General features: G+C 33.8%; 1 protein-coding gene and 1 pseudogene across 1 annotated transcript; both read left to right on the forward strand.

Annotated features, from left to right (window-relative positions):
* Positions 1 to 3,851: 3,851 nt before the first annotated feature.
* LOC146924618 (RAF-like serine/threonine-protein kinase PRAF) lies at positions 3,852 to 4,574 on the forward strand. The gene has a single exon (XM_085711878.1). The coding sequence runs from the start codon at positions 3,861 to 3,863 to the stop codon at positions 4,572 to 4,574; it is 714 nt and encodes a 237-aa protein (XP_085568004.1). The 5' UTR covers positions 3,852 to 3,860.
* A 434-nt stretch (positions 4,575 to 5,008) lies between these two features.
* Positions 5,009 to 6,178, forward strand: LOC146924619 (signal recognition particle subunit SRP54 2-like; annotated as a pseudogene).
* Positions 6,179 to 17,610: the final 11,432 nt, after the last annotated feature.

The following is a 17,610-nucleotide window of genomic DNA, read 5'->3' on the forward strand; positions in this document are numbered from 1 at the left end:
TTTGATATTGTGTTTTTGTATATAAAATGGATATTGTGTACAAAGTTACTTTCCAAAGATTAAAGTTGAATTATATCACTAAATTTTTGGAATTTAATGGTATTTTTCAATATAATTTAAGAAAACAAAATTAATAGAATATAGCATTTGGCTTGCTTAAAAAATATAGCATCAAACGAGTAAATTCCTTTTTCTTAAATTTTAGTTTTTTGGATGTCATTGGTTTTTTTTTTATTGTTTTACGGTTTATTAAACATTTGGCTTGCTTCAAATCAAAAGTACACGTGACATCTTCACATTCTCCATCTCATTTAATGCTTATTTATCATCCAATTAAATTGAATCATGACTCATTTATTTTTTATTAGCCAATCACTTTTCAACCGTGATAATGAATAAAATCTTATGTCTTTCATTTGTAAATAGTATTTAGGACAGTTTTCAAATTAAAAATAGCAAATTATAGATATTTTAAACATCTTTTCTAACAAGTTTTTTTAAGCTAAAAATTTAATAAGAAAAAATGAAAAATAAAAAAACTAAAGGACATTAACTTAACCCAATATTCTGTCCAAAAAAGAAAAAAAAAACTTAACCTAATAAACAATTATGAACATAAACCGGATTAAAAAAAATTGGCAACACAATATTTTCCATTAATTTCTATGATTTTCTTTGTCCCAATTATCTTTACTGTCATCTTAAATTTCATTTGAAAATATTCTAACTATTCATTGCTTTCTAATTTTTTTTCCAGAAATATTCAAATATAGAAATAATCTTATTTTAAAAAGATTGACACTTTTTTTCGACATGGTCATGTTGATGAAGTTTGGTAAAACTTTGGTTTTAGAAAATGGGCATCCAAACTTCATTGTTATAATCTTCAGTTAGTAGGTGAATTGACTGACTCAACCCATACCTAATAATGAATAGTCGATTGTATTTGGTTTTTTAGACATTGCTAGGATAATGATCTTAATTGATTTGATCTTTATATATGTTCTTTTTTTCTTAAATTTGTCATATTCTACATTTTTTTTATACAAGAATGTTATGTTCGACATAATATTGATCCTTATATAACAATATATTATTCTTGGAGTTATTTTGGAATAAAGATATAAATCAATGATTCGGATTCCATTTTCATAAAACACTATCGTTAATTATTGTCAAAGAAATCAATATATCATGTTCCATTTCCGTCGTTTTTGAATATGAATCAACCATTAATGTAAAAAAATTAATCAATCAATGTATTTGACTTCTCTTGCTTGGAGTGGAAATTTTATATCATCAAATTATAAAATGTATAATTAAATTAAAGGAAGGATTAAATGACAATAAAAATTCATGAATGAATTTATATGAAAAATAACCGTTCAAATAAGGCTTAACAAAAAGATTCAAATAAGAATATGTAGATTTTACAATGATTAAAGAGACAAATATGTCTTGATAATAATAAAAAATGTATAATTACTTCAATGAAAATAATAAGTAAAAAAAGGACAATTATATGAAAATATAAAAGGTTTTTTTTTCCTTAACAACTAATTGGGTCTCAGCTTTTACATTAACCCATAAATGTAAATTTTACAATATCATATTTCTAATCAATTATCATTATCAATTATTTTTATCAATTATTTAATAGAAACGTAGAAGTCACAATTGACACATTAACATATATCCTTTAAGTGTGAGACTTTATACATCTGTGATTTGTTGACAGTCAAATAAGTTTAAAAGGAGGCACAACATGGTTAAAAAGATGGATTGATGGTGTTTTCATGGAGGGAAGTTTATGTTCCTATCTTTTAAGAAATGAGAAAAAAAATTAAGAAAGAAAAAGAATAAGAATACGAGAAAGAAATTTGAACAATAAAGAAAATGGTAGAAGAAAAAAAAGTAGCGTGTTTTGTCCATAAAAGTATTGGAAATAGAGTAAGTTACTGATAATTTTATGGGTTAGTTAAAAGAGTTGGAGATTTAAGAGTAAATAAACTCTGTTAAAAAATAGACTCGGTTAAAAAAGGGCACATCATTTTAAAATGTCTTATAATCACGTACTTTTTTTAAGGGAATAATCACGTACTTTTTCTACTCATCATAACACATATGTATTTTTCCATTAAGTGATTCAACCAAAGACCAAAATGTGAAGGTAATTTATATGCTATTGGTTGGATAAAAAAAACGTGCAAGCAAACGACATCCAATAACTTATATTTGATATAAAAAATTGAGCAAATTAAAATTCAAAAACTAAAAGAACATTTCATCATAATGTTCGGAGTTTTGAGGGAGCCTACAATGGATTGGACCATCACATTGGACTAAGAGAAACCCTACAAGTGAGATTGAGATCACATCTTTGCCTAAAATCTTAAGACATTATGTATATTTTTCATCTCGCTTATATGTTACTCAGTATATACTATTGCAGCTGATGAAGAAGTTTAACCCACACATGACACATAAACATCCCTCCCTTAAATGCGAGACTTCATATGTTTGTGTTATGGTGAGATAGCCACATAAGTTCAGAGGCACAACATGGTAAAAAAACATCGGTTGGCGGCGATTTCAAAGAGGGTTGTTTGTTTCATTCTTTCACAATAAGAGATAAAGTAAAGTAGCAAAGGAAAGAAGATGACAAATGAATTTAAACTTGAGAGAAATTATAAGAGAAAAAAATAAGGAGTGTTTTTATCCGTAAGAGTCATTAAAAAAATGCCACTTAATTTAAAATAGGTAATTACGCTGCTAAAAAATTAGACTCATAAAAAAATGTCACTTAATTTAAAATATCTAATAAACATGTATTTTGTCAACACATCATAACACATCTACATTTTTCCATTGTAAGATCCCACAAAATATCAAAAATGAAGGAATTTGAAATAATAGAGAGGTTGAATAAAGTTTTTTGCATGGAAGCGAACGACATTCAAAACAAATTTTTTAGATAAAGAAATCAAACAGATAAACCCAAAAACTAACAAAACAAATCATTATTATGTTCAAACTTCCATGGGAGCCTACATCGCTTTGTATTATCACATTAGACTAAGAGAAGTCACACAAGTGAGATTCACATCACATCTTCTTTCAAAGTCTTAAGGCTTTATGTATATGAGTAATCTCACTTATATGTTGCTCGCATTTACAATGTGGAATTTTAACTCACACTTGACACATTAACATCTCTCCATTAAGTGTCTGGAATTCCCTGTCCATGATCCACTACCAAGAATCACTCCCGCTACTCCACAATATTGAACCGGGATGTGATACCACCATTGGAATTTCTAGAGGAGCCTACACTGGTGTAGATCGACAATTTGGAGAAAGAACAACCACGCAAGTGAAAATGATACCACCATATCTTCATCCAAAACTTCAAGGCTTACAAATAAGATTTTTGTTAATTGACACTTGATACATCGCAACATTCTCTCCCTCAAATATGACGAAAATCTAGCCCGTGCTTGGCACGGGTGTCCATACTAGTTGAACTAAAATTCTCACTTCCTTACTTTGTGGTATTTCGGCAATTCAGTTATAACTATTAATATCTTTCTACTTTAAAAATCTATTATAAATATGAATCATTAGTTAGTTCAACATTAGTTTAACATCATTTAAAACTATATTGCCTTACGTAAATCAGTTAGTTTTGTAACAAAAATTGTAACAAACAACATCACTATAAATAAATCCTCACACTTACCTTTTATTTTCGTCTCACTTCACTTCTGTTTTTTTCCCAATCCTCTTTTCACTCTTTCTCAAGTTTCAACACACTTTTAAATTCTTCCATGGAGTACCCAAACTGTTCGAGAGTCAAACTCATGGTTAGTTATGGTGGAAAAATTGAACCTAGGCTTACCGATCATCATCATCATCGTCACTATTTCTACATCGGCGGCGACAATAAAATCATCATCGTTGATCGTAGTATCGAATTTACTAATCTCATGGTAAAGCTTTCTACATTGACGGTTTCCGATGTTTGCTTCAAATATCAACTCCTTGGTGAAGATCTCAATTCTTTGATCCCGGTCGATAACGAAGAAGATCTCGATCATATGATGTTCGAGTATGATCGTATGTGTCGCAATTCAGCAAAGCCTGCAAGGTTAAGGGTCTTCCTCTTCCCTGTCCATGTTGACAACAACAAGGCATCTTCTGATTCTTTGGCTTCTACTATCAAGCTCCAACAGCTGTCCGTCAACTCGCTCAATTCCATTCATGTTCCTCCATTAGAAGATTCATCTCCTCCTACTACACCTCCACCTCCGCCATCGACGAGGAGTGAGATTGAATTCCCGAAGACTTCTCCAGATTTTGCGACTAAGGATACGGTTACAAAAACTAAGATGAAGCAATTTCATAGACTACATGTCGTGAATGATGAATTTGAAGATATTCTAAAACTGTTTTTGAAGCGTAATTTTTCCAAGAAGAAGCAATTTCATGGACTACACGTCGTAAACGATGAATTTGAAGATATTATAAAACAGTTTTGGAATTGTAATTTTTTGATGTCCGGTGTAGTTAACTAATGTTTTTGAGCATAGTCAATTGATGGATTCAAATTCATTAATATATTGGTTTTTTATCAAGGATTTGTCTCCTATAGTTCTTCCACTTATCTCTTCTATATGTTCGTTAATTTTTTTTTTACTTGTCTGATATTGTTACGCAGTACGTAGCCATTAGCAATTTGAATATTTACCCTCATTGATTTATAAAGTTTATAAATATGAGCAAGCTCATTTTTTATATTCTGATTTGCTCCAAATGGTAACCTACTGTCAACACTGATTTTGTATCCCACTTCCAAAAGAAAAATTGGTGAAAAAGGAAACAAAATTTTGATTGATTGGTAAATTGCATATATTAATTGTGGACAAAGTTTGCAATTATCTGACTCAGTCCATACTAGTAGTTAACACTTATTCTTTGATTTCCAATTAATTTTTTCTGCAATATACTTATGAGGGTAAGAATAAAACAAACTAGAGAAAAAGGGAGACCAAGGAAAATTTTAGGATAAATAATCAAGAGAGACACATAAGTATATTGTTTATCCATACACAAATTCATATATAAATTGTATGGCATATATGGTTTGATCCATAAAGCCGATCTCACGTATGTTTAAGACAATATATATATATAATGTAAGAGTAATACCAGAGTTCTTAAAATATTTTCGGCTACCAAAATAACAAACTCCACTTTTTCTAATACTAAACAAGTATTATTAGCAGTTCAAGACAATTAATAATATTTGAAGAATGACTGTGCCGGATAAAATATTCCAAAATGGCATTTCTTGAATACATCAAGTATATCCCAAGTAATCACTTTAGGAGGGAGCATTTTCGCGTGCTCTCCAGAAGAAGAGCAATTCAACGGTGATCAGCGAGACTTTCCTCCATGATTGTCTCAGCGAGATCACTCGAACTCTCCTTCAAGCCGGTGTTCGATTCGACCTCATCCATAACATGCACACCAATATTAAGAAAATCGTCGATCTCGATCATCTCGCTGCCGGTCACAACAAACGTAAGATCATCCAACAAGTAACAAATTTTGTTGTTTGTAGGCTGTGTTTCTGTAAAATGTTGGATCCTACTGGAATTAAGTATTCTTCTTTCGTTCCCAAGAAAGGAAAAACAAGTGTTGTGATGTTTGTTGGTTTACAAGGTTTGTTACTTTACATTAATTTACCTCAGTTAATTAATTTCAGCATTTTTTTATCAGACACTTATTAAAATGAAATCCAGGTTCTGGAAAGTCTACAAATTGTACTAAATATGCGCATTATTATCAGAAGAAATAATGGAGTCAGATCCATTTAGCGCTGGTGCATTTGATCAATTGAAGCAAAATGCCACTAAAACATTCCTTTTTATGGAAGCTATATGGAGTCAGATCCTGTTAAAATTGATGTGGAAGGTGTGGAGAGATTCAAGGAAGAAAACTGTGATCTTATAGCTGTTGATACCAGTGGGCGGCACAAACAAGAAGCTGCCCTATTTGAAGAAATGCATCAACTTTCAGAAGCATGGATACGGACACGGACACCGGACACAACACGGATGCTGACACCGTTAATAATGTGATAAAATCACATAATTCAATATAATTATATGTGTCGGTGTCGTGTCGGTGTCGGGCACGACACATGTCCTACACCAAGACACGCCTAATCTGAGGAGTGTCCGTGCTTCATAGACGGTAATTATTGTTTATACTATATGCATTTGAAACTATTTCGTAAAGCCAATAAGTTATAATATATTTTCTCTGAGTTCAGAAACTAGACCTTGTTTCAGATTCCATTTTGTGTAGACACTTAAATTGAGTTCTGCTGGCATAGATGGGTTTCGTTGTGACTCTGAGTTTATCAACAACGGTGCAAAATGAGACAACAGGTTTTAACGGTTTGCCGCCATATCAACCTGTAGTACAATGCCTCATCTCTCAATCAGAAAGCCATCTTGGGTTGTGAGGACAGAGTCGAATGTTCGGAGGAAAGTAAAAAAGAAGCCGGATCCACCTTGTGTTGCACGTGAGGGAAGTGGAAGAGTGGATTGCCATTGTTGTGGCGGATGTTGTCTTACGTACTACTCCCAACAACACAAGTCTTAATTTTTATTTTTTCGGTGATGATGATATTAGGTTTGAGGTCATAGAGAATGTCATGGTACAGAAGCTTACTTGTAATTGCTGAATAATTAATCTCAATCACATTATGGAAAATTTCATATATAAATTGTTCTAATTTGCTACTTTACAGTGCTTTTTTATTTTCGCGTGCATTTTGATGTGTTGTAACTTGTTTCTTTTTTTACTGAATGATGTTACTTGAGTAGCTAATATATAGCTTATAAATATCTGTAAGATGATGATTCTGAGTGGACCGAAATTCACACAGTTTCTTGAAAGAGAAAGAGCCGGCCCGGATGAAAGATAAAGAGAAAAGAGATATTATACTTTTCAGAGATGTACATTTGATATAGTTTCAAGGAAACTTGCACAATGAAACCAATAAGATTTGAAAAGAAAAAAAAAACAGTAGGAAGAATCGTAAAAACGCTTTTTGCTCTCTATAGTTACGATTTGAAAATAATCGTAAAAACGCTTTTTGCTCTCTATCGTTCTCTATCGTTCAATTCCAAACCCTAATCGCTTTTCTACAATTCAACCTTGATCCCTACCTTTCACCTTCACCTTGTTATCCTTCCTTAATCAGGTTTAATTTCCTGTTTATGGATAGTTGTTCCTTTTGTTTACACTTTGTGTGGCCTTAGTTTTTTCTTTGTTTTATCATATTCTGCTTCTTCTCTATATACCATTCATGATCACCTTCACCCAGAATTCCCTTTACAAATCTTCATACCTTTCTCAAACCCTAGTATTCAATCTCCAGTTATAATCGGTTTTCCTTAATCTGTTCCTACTCACCCCTGATCTGGTTTTTGATTCTTGATTTCTAGAGGAAAACCTTTTCCTGCCTTCCTGATTCTTGTCTAATCCTTTGGCGTTTCCTTGATTGATCTGTTTAAACCGGCTTCTTGCTGGCATCTTTCTTCTTCCCTTTCACCCGTCTCTATTGATTTTACTCCTAGCACCTATTATCATGACGACAAACAACAAAAAAGATATCATCAACTCTCCAAACACAAACCAGTCTGAAACCAGAAATAACAATATCCAGAGATCACAAAAAATTCAGAAAATTGCAATTCCTCATATGGAACCTGGCCTTTACCAAGATTTTGGTGCATCTACAAGTGGAGGACAACAACAGTTTTATGGCACACACAATCAAATGGATGAGGAGGCTACAAGAACACATCAAGAAAGCTTTTTTCAAAATACTGATGAACCTAATACTACTGCAGAGGAGGATTTCTTTATGTATGAAGAAGAACACATAGGAGATGGAATCAAACAGTGTCAGAACAGCATTATTGGTAAAATTTTAGCCTCAAAGCAAATCCCTAAACAAGTCTTACATAGCTCTCTCATGGGAATCTGGTGCAGCCCAGCTGGTTTTAAAATCAATGAGCTTGAAAACAATATGTTCCAATTCTCCTTTGAAAAAGAATCTGAGATAATCAGAATTCTTAAAGGACAACCCTGGATTATTAGGAATGTTTGGTTGAAACTACATCTATGGAGCAGAACTACTATTATCAAAGAACTGGATTTTCAGCACGCACCATTGTGGATACAAGTCTGGGGGCTACCTTTACACTGCAAAACTGTGGCTATGGGAATGCAATTAGGAACAAAATTTGGCAAGGTGGAAGAATCCTCCATTTATGAATACCCAAATAATGCAAAAATCATAAAAATCAAAGTCCAATATGATTTGGCCACACCAATCAAAGCAGGAATGTACATTGGGAATGAAGAGGATGGGATAAACTGGGTGGATTTCCGTTATGAAAATCTACCTTTGTTCTGTTTCAAATGTGGTTTAATAGGGCATAATGAAGAAAATTGTGAAAATGCTTCAGCTGAAGTCCAAGAGGGCACAGTTAACCCTAGAGGCCCTTGGCTTAGATCAAATGTTTATGGGAAAAGAGTTAATGAAAAAAAGACCAAAAATTCCACAGTAACCCCATGAAGTCAGTTAGTGGAAGCAATTTCAGTCCCATTCCAAAGGCCATGCTTGATATGATGGCAAATTTGAAGATTAAAAAAGCTCAGGCAGCTCAGAATACTAAGGAAAAAACTCCTACTCAGCAAACTAATATGCAAGGAAGGCAAAATCAGTACATGCAACAACCAAACCCTTTGAAAAGAAAAATTCTATCAGAAAGCAGCATCATGCAGGACTCTTACAACAATTATGCACCAACTCTAATGGCAAGCCTTGAAGACAAGGCTGGCCAAAGCACATGAAGATTCTAGCCTGGAACTGCAGAGGTTTGGGCAAACCTACTGCAGTTAGAGCTTTGAGAAAGCTCATTACAACCCACTGCCCTGACATGGTTTTCCTAAGTGAAACCAAGCTTTGTGAGTCTGATCTAAACCTAAAGTCTAAATTGAGTTTTGATATTTTGCCTAATTACCACCTTGTTAATTGTGCAAAATATAAGGGTAGAAGGTCTGGGGGTCTTATTATGCTTTGGAATAATGATGTAAATGTATCAATTCACAATTTCAATGAAAGATTTATTGATTGCTATGTGTCCTGCTCCCTGAATAATTTTACTTGGTATGCTACTGGTGTGTATGGTTTTTCTACTCATAATGAAAAATATAAGACTTGTGACCTTCTTAAAACTATTAAGGCTAGTCACAATCATGACAATTGGATTGTTTTTGGTGATTTTAATATGATTCTAACTAGTAATGAAAAACAAGGTGGTAATAATATTGACTACCATGCTACTGACATGTTCCAAAATACCATCAACGACTGCAATCTCACTGACCTTGGCTTCCAAGGTGACATATATACATGGGCCAACAATCAGGCAGATACAGATCATATCAAAGAAAGACTAGATAGGTTTTTGGCCACCCAAAATTGGACTGATTATTTTCAAAATTTTCATAATAATCACCTTCTTAGATATGCCTCTGATCACAATCCTATACTTTTAGAATTTTGGACTAACAATGAATGCAGGATGCCAAAAAAGCACAACAATAGTCCAAAATTTGAGCAAATTTGGTTGGATAATGAAGAGAGCACTAATGTGGTTAGAACTACTTGGGATTCCAGCAGAGGAAATATTGAAGATAAGCTCAAAGACACTCTATGCCACCTCCACGACTGGGGCAAGGAATATTTTGGTGATATCCCTAGGAATATTAATAAAGTTCAGAAAGAGATTCAGATCCTAAAAGGAAGTCATCCTGATTCTAACATATTATGGAAAATAAAAGAGCTTGAAGGAATGTTAGATGATCTTCTGAAAAAAGAAGAGCTTTGGTGGGCTCAGAGGGCAAAAATTGATTGGTTGAAAGCTGGAGATAAAAATTCAAAGTTCTTTCACATAAAAGCATCTCAAAGAAAGAGGAGAAATACTATAAAGAGCATTCAGGATACAGATGGAAACAGTAGAACTGATGCCACAAACATTAGTAATGTGTTTATTGATTATTTTAATAACATCTTTGCTACTTCTAACCCTATATGCATGCAGGAATCCATTGAGGTGGTAAAAGACAGAATCAAGCCCGAGCTCTTTGACTACTTACAAAAAGATTTTAGTGCTACAGAAGTCTATAATGCCATCAAGCAGATGAAGAGTACATCTGCCCCAGGCCCTGATGGGCTTCATGCCTTGTTCTATCAATCTTTCTGGGATATTGTAGGCCCTGATGTTACTCAATTTGTCCTAAATATTCTCAATAATTATGGTGACCCTGGTAATATCAATCACACTCTCTTATGCCTTATCCCAAAAATTAAAAATCCTAATCTTCCGTCTGACTATAGGCCAATAGCTTTATGTAATGTCATCTTAAAGATAGTTACTAAGACTATTGCAAATAGAATAAAAGCTATTCTACCTACTATCATTAGCCCTCAACAAAGTGCTTTTATCCCTGAAAGGCTTATATCAGACAACACAATTCTAGCTTATGAAGCGTTTCACTTTTTAAAAAAACAAAAAAATAAAAAGAAAGGTGTTGTTGGTATAAAGCTTGACATGGAAAAAGCATACGACAGGGTTGAATGGAATTTCCTTGAAACTACTATGCTCACTATGGGTTTCCCTCCTAAACTGGTCAATACTATTATGAGTTGTGTTAAAAGTGTGACTTTTTCTGTCCTCATCAATGGACAACCCTCTAAGAGCTTCAAGCCTCAAAGAGGAATTAGGCAGGGAGATCCCCTTTCCCCTTATCTTTTCATTATTTGCGCTGAGGTTTTGTCTAGTGTTATATCTTCTTATCAAGACCAAGGCAAAATTCATGGAATAACTATTGCCAAAAATGCTCCTTCTATATCCCATTTATTTTTTGCTGATGACAGCATGGTTTTTTGTAGGGCTAACAAGACAGAAGCAAATCATCTAATGGACATCTTTGCAGAATATCAGAGAATCTCGGGACAAAAGATTAATTTAAGCAAGTCAGAAATGGTTTTCAGTCCCAACATTTTGCAAAGTATCAAGAATGAATTTCAATCTTTCATGCCCATACAAATAACTGAAAACATCTCCAAGTATTTGGGGCTTCCCACTCAGATAGGCAGATCAAAAAATCAAATATTTAACTTTATCATGGATAGAGTTAGAAAAAAGCTCAAAGGCTGGAAGGAAAGGAACTTATCCTTTGCAGGAAGAGGTGTCCTCATCAGGGCAGTTATACAAGCTATCCCTACTTATGTTATGAGTGTTTTCCTAATCCCACAAGGTATTTGTGATAGAATTGAACAAGCCATTTGCAGATTTTGGTGGGGTGGCAATGATGGAAAAAGGAAAATACATTGGAAAAACAAAGAATGTCTCTTCAGGTCAAAACATCAAGGGGGACAAGGCTTTAGAACCATGAGAAGCTTCAATGAAGCACTTCTAGCAAAACAGGTTTGGAGACTACATAAACACCCTACCTCTCTTCTGGCCCAGTGTCTAAAACCTAAGTATTATCCCCACACTGACATCTTAAAAGCCAGATTGGGGCACAGACGAAGTTTTATTTGGAGCAGCATTTATAATGCACAATGGGTTATCAAAAAGGGTGGTTGCTGGAAAATTGGAGATGGACGAAACATTAATGTTTGGGAAGACAACTGGTTGCCCAATCAAAATGGGTTTAAGGTTCTATCCCACATCCATACCCCAACTACTATAACTCATGTAACAGATTTACTAGATGATCAACTTGCAAACTGGAAGCATGCAGTGTTAGACACTCATTTTCATAAGTTTGAACAAGAACATATACACCAAATTCCCCTAATTAAAGAAATCACTACAGATAGCTACATGTGGATGTACACTAGGGATGGAAATTACACTGTGAAATCTGGATACAACACAATTAGAGAATGGCATCATAACAAAACTCAAGGAACCTCAAACACTGATGCAATGACAACTTTTTGGAAGAAATTCTGGAGCATTAACACCATACCTAGACACAAAGATCTCTTATGGAGAGTACTAAATGACTCTATTCCAACCAAGAGTGCTCTCAGTACAAAAGGTATACACACTGATCTGTTCTGTCCAAGATGTCCCACTAAGTTGGAAAACTTAAACCATACATTCATGAATTGCATTTATGCAAGAAAGATCTGGTTTGGATCTAACCTAAACATTAAATTCCCCGAAGAGCCGGAATATGATTTCAAAGACTGGCTACACAACCTAATTTCTACAGCAGATACAGAAACTATCATCTATGTTGCCTCTACAATTTACAACTTATGGTTTGCCAGAAATAAAATCATTTTTGAAGATAAACCAACTAAGGAAGAAGAAGTTATTAAACAAATCAGCATAACCATTGAAGACTACAAAACTTGTGCAACTATTAACAACAAATCAGAATCAATGCAACAACATTCCATTCAAACTCAACCTCAACGCAGCAGATCTAGGAATTTTAAATGGAAAAAACCAAGTTCCAATTTCTACAAAATAAATACGGATGCTAACCTGAGTCAAGAAGGATACTGGGGACTAGGAGCAATCTGCCGTAACAGCGATGGCGATGTCCTCGCAGCAGCCACCTGGCAACGGGAAGGAGCAAACTCACCGGTTGAAGCTGAAGGCTTTGCAGTGTACATGGCAATGGAACTCGCAGCACAAGCTGGGTTTTTTGATGCTATCTTTGAATCTGATAATGAAGTATTGATTCACATTCTCACGGGAAAAAAAGAAGTTCCAAATTGCTACTTGGGTAACATAGTAAGAGGCATTCAGAAGAGAAAGAGTTGGTTCAGACAAGTGTCCTACATACATGTAAGTAGAAAGGGAAATCGGGTAGCACATAGGTTGGCCCAACAAGCCTTGATAGAGCCTAATGTTGTTTGGCTTGAAGATACACCCCCTTGTATTACAACCGAAGTCCATTTGGACAAATTTAATCAATAATATCTGATTTTGCTTTTTCAAAAAAAAAAGGAAACTTGCACAATAGACTACAATTGTAATACTCATACTAAACGTACCTAGGAAGTTTAGCATGTGCATTAAGTTGATACTAGATACATTAAAAATTTACAGCATAAAGACTTCGAATGAATATCTTATACAATAATGTGCGTTGGTACAATAATAAAGTAACACAACTTTTCTAAAATAATGAATGCGTCCTTGCATACCCATATCATCCTGCAGCAGGTACGAACGAACACTTGCTGATACATCCATTCGGCTACTAGCTTGCCATTCAACCTGTTTATCTGAAACAAATAAGGATTGGGGTGAGACATAATGTCTCAGTGAGTTCCACCTAATCCTAGGCTATAGGTAACCTCAGGGGAAACCTACGGTCACCACGTGTCTAAAATACAACTTGCCGGTTGATTATACGTGTGTGGGGACTTGCTTTCCTAGACGGTCGTGCATACTAGGGCCGTCATAAGATTCTTCTTACCTTGTTATAGGCTTCACTTCTTATACGTGTCATGGCAGTTAAGGGGATTCTAGGACCGCTTTGCCAAGATTACGCTCTACGTATCGAGGCCTAAGCATAACATAATCATGACACGATTCTAAACCGGACGATCAGGGGAAAACTAAGATCGTCATCGGCATAACTTTCTCTATTGCTCTATGCATAACTACGTTGTTTCTAACAACATATTCTATCTTGCTATCATGCTAGTTCTTGACGAGCTACGCCAAGGCTCTACTAATTCTTGACGATCTACGTCAAGGCTCTATGACATAACATAAACATGTCTAATAATTATGCATAATCAGATTCATTGATTATGTTTGCGTGTAACAACAAATATTATCTGAGTTCATTTTACGGAGAGCCCCGGGGTGGAGTAAACCCGAGCACAATCCCTATCTAACCGATGGAACCTATCTAAGGAATAACCAACGGCACTCCTACAGTGGCGTGCGGGATCCTTACGGCTAACCCCGTTTCACCTAGTGGAAAACCCTTATGTCCAACCTAATGTGGATCACAAGAGACACGACACCTACATCTTGTTTAAGCTTTCTATGTGAATGGATATCTAATCGCTTCACAATTTTAATAAAGTTCGAGTCTATAAATGCATGAGTATTAAATCTATACATACTATCTATTTTACCTCAGATCCTTAAACGATCCCTCTAGAGGTAAACTAAATGCTTGCTTAACTTTCTATGTGAAGAGATATCTAATCAATTCACATCTTGCCATACTCGTATGGCTTTCTATCTTCGATATGAAGGGAACAATCTATGTCACTTCGTATCTAATCAAGCATAAACTCATGTCTAACATTCTATTTCTTTACTAGTTATTCTAGTTCTAGACAAGCCATTCTAGTTCTTGACAAGCTATGTCAAGGCTCTACTTTCATTACTTGCCTAGGTCTTTGCTACCCGAGTAATTTGGCTTAAACTCTCTTGATTCACTCTTGCCATTCATGTTAAGATTGCCATGATTTTCATTTCAAGAATCGTTTGATGTTATGTGCATTGCCTAGATGTTGTTTTGGGGTTATAAAGTTGTAAAACATTGAAAGAAAAGCATCGGAACGCACCACCGACCCCACAATGAGCCAACAGCCAAAATGCATGCTGGCCAAAACAGAAGCCAAGATGGTTTCAATTTTAAGACAGGAGATGGAGATACTAATTTCTGATTCCAGTTTTGGCTCTCTCAAAGCATCCTCTTTGTGATATAATCCAAGATATCCCACCCCAGTTTATGTAGTTTAAGATCAAGGATCTATGAGTTGATGATAGAAATATCATTACAATGCTAATTCTTCCACTACCCCAAGAAATTTACTATATAGATACAAAGATTGCAACAAACTTTTGTTGCTTCGATTGAAGACTACTGGTTATGGAATGTAAATCTCAATAGGGAACTTCCTACCAGAAGCAGGTTTCATTGGCTTTTTCTATATATCAAGATTATAACTCTGACGATCACAAAAGTTGGATATGGAAAATACCTCTTACAGTACTTTGTTCATGAGCGATGTCTACTTTAATTTTAAAGTTTATTACTCTCTTTAGTTTTGATTTTATTGTCTTTTTTTTGAGTGACCAGGCTCAAACCTCGGACCTTACATATATTATGCATTGTTCATACCAACTGAGCTAAGCTCACGAGGACTGATTTTGATTTTATAGTCTTTTTTAATATGAATTGTTAAGTTAGAAATGCCAACACGAAAATATGAATCTAGTCATATATTCTAAACTAATTTTCCCTAAAAAATATCATATAACTTTCTAATTTAAAAGATATTATTGTTACAAACAAAACTATAAAGTAACAAAAAATACTACTTAGTTCAAATAAAAAAAATTAATTAGTTGGGATTGCAGGTAGGTTTGTGTGATAAACATGGCAATATAACTTGGATAAGTTATATGGCTTATACAAATGGGATAAGTTATATGGCTTATATAATAATTCACGTGAAACATTATTGTAGCAATATATGTGGAAGAAGTCATATGGCTTATATATTTCAAACAGTTATACGGCTTATATATAGAAGGCAATAAAAATGGGATAAGAAAAGTTAAGAAACACCTGTATATGTTAAACTTAAAATTCTCTGCTTAAAACAGAAACTTAAGACTCAGGGCCATCCTCGACAATTCAGAGGCCCTGTTACAATCTTGATATTTTTTCATTTAAAAATAATTGAAAAAAAAACTAACCACCTATAGCTACTGACAACTGAGTTGTAGTTAAATATATAAGTAATAGTTTAAATAGTAATTTTACCCACAAAAAGATAGGCATTTACCTATGGATAATGCAAATTGACAACAAAATTGTTGTCTTTCAGACTTTTGCCTACCGAAAAGGAGATTTAATGACGGATTTTGGCTGTAGGTATAAGTTTTTTTTTTTTTTGATTTTTTTCAAATTTTGAGGAAAGTAGAAACTCACATTTTCAATTCTTCAACACTCTCGTTAGTACCCTATCTGCCTTCTTAACATGGCATCCTGCTTCACTTCCTAAACCTTCTAACCCATCCATATTGTTGAGTGGGAGAAACCACCAGTGTTGTTTTGTTGAGTATGAGATGGAAACTTATTCATTTCCTCAACCCTCAAACCTTGAGTGTGAGTAACGAGCTTGCTGACTCATGTTTTTTGAGTGATGATGTTAGTAAAATCTTGGTTGTGGCCTAAGTTAAATTGAGATTTGCATGTTTAGTAAACCTATCAGTTTGATACATCGGTTTCTTAAATAACAAAATTAAAAACTAATAATTGAATCAATCCAGTTCAATTTCCTCTGGTTTGGTTGAGTGTTTGTCCTAACCAAAAAAGATTGGATAATTTTTGGTTTGGTTTTTTTGAGTTTATCGATTGTGTCTGAACCGCTTACACAATTAACTAGAGCATGAACGACACATTAATTTTGTTCTAAACTTGCAAGATTCTATAGAACTAGAAGAGATAAGAATAGTTTAAACCAAAAGAACGAGAATAAAAAAATTTGTTTTGTTGGGGAGAAAGATTGGAAGAAACTAGATAAAATAGATGAGAGATAATCGATTATATTAAAAAAAAATAGAAAAATCCATGTAGTTTTTTTTTATTGACTCGGTTGTATAAAAAAATTCAACACTAAGAAAATCTCTCATTGGATATCAAAATTAGGCTTAAATATAATTTATATCCTTTATCTTGTTTAAAAATTCATTTTGGTCTTTTTTTTAAAAATCGTTTTAGTTTTTTTAAATCATTTTAATCCTTGGTCTTTCTAAAAATATGATATTTAATCTTTATTTTCATTTGTTTGGTGTGTTAAAAGGACTAAAACGGCATCCTTTTAAAAAAGATAAATAACTAAAATGATTTAGAAAAAAGATAAAGAATTAAAACAATTTAGAAAAAATACAAAGGACCAAAATGAATTTCTAGTAAAAGATAAAAGATGAAAAATATATTTAAACCTTAACCAGAAAAGATTGGAATTTTTTTTTTTGTTTGGTTTACTTTTTTTTCATGTACATGTTCATCAATTTTTTTCTGAACCAACTACACTCTTAGATGGAGTATGAAGGGGTAAATTAACTTTTTTCTTTTCAAACTTGCAAGATCTTCTTGAACTAGTCGAGAGAAGATAAGTTTGTGCCAAAAGAGTGAAAATAAAAAAATAGCGTTTATAATTTACATGTGTTTCTTTTTTTGAAGAGGCTAAATGAAATATATTACCAAATCAAAGTGTTCTTCCTAGCACAAGGAGTACTATGGAAGAAACAACAAATTCAAAACAATATTTACAAGAGAATCTGAGCATAAACTTAAAACCAGAAAAGAAAAAACTACTAGCCTATACCCAACATGGTAAACGGACTAAGCCACCAGCTATGATAATTGAAGGGAAAATAAACAAATTTCATCTTCAACCACATAAATGTGAGCAACTTAATCTTATCAACCACCTGAATTACCGGGAAT

The sequence above is a fragment of the Medicago sativa genome, chromosome 5, assembly GCF_051527215.1.
Source record: "Medicago sativa cultivar Bolivia chromosome 5, Bolivia_mono, whole genome shotgun sequence".
Lineage (NCBI taxonomy): Eukaryota > Viridiplantae > Streptophyta > Magnoliopsida > Fabales > Fabaceae > Medicago > Medicago sativa.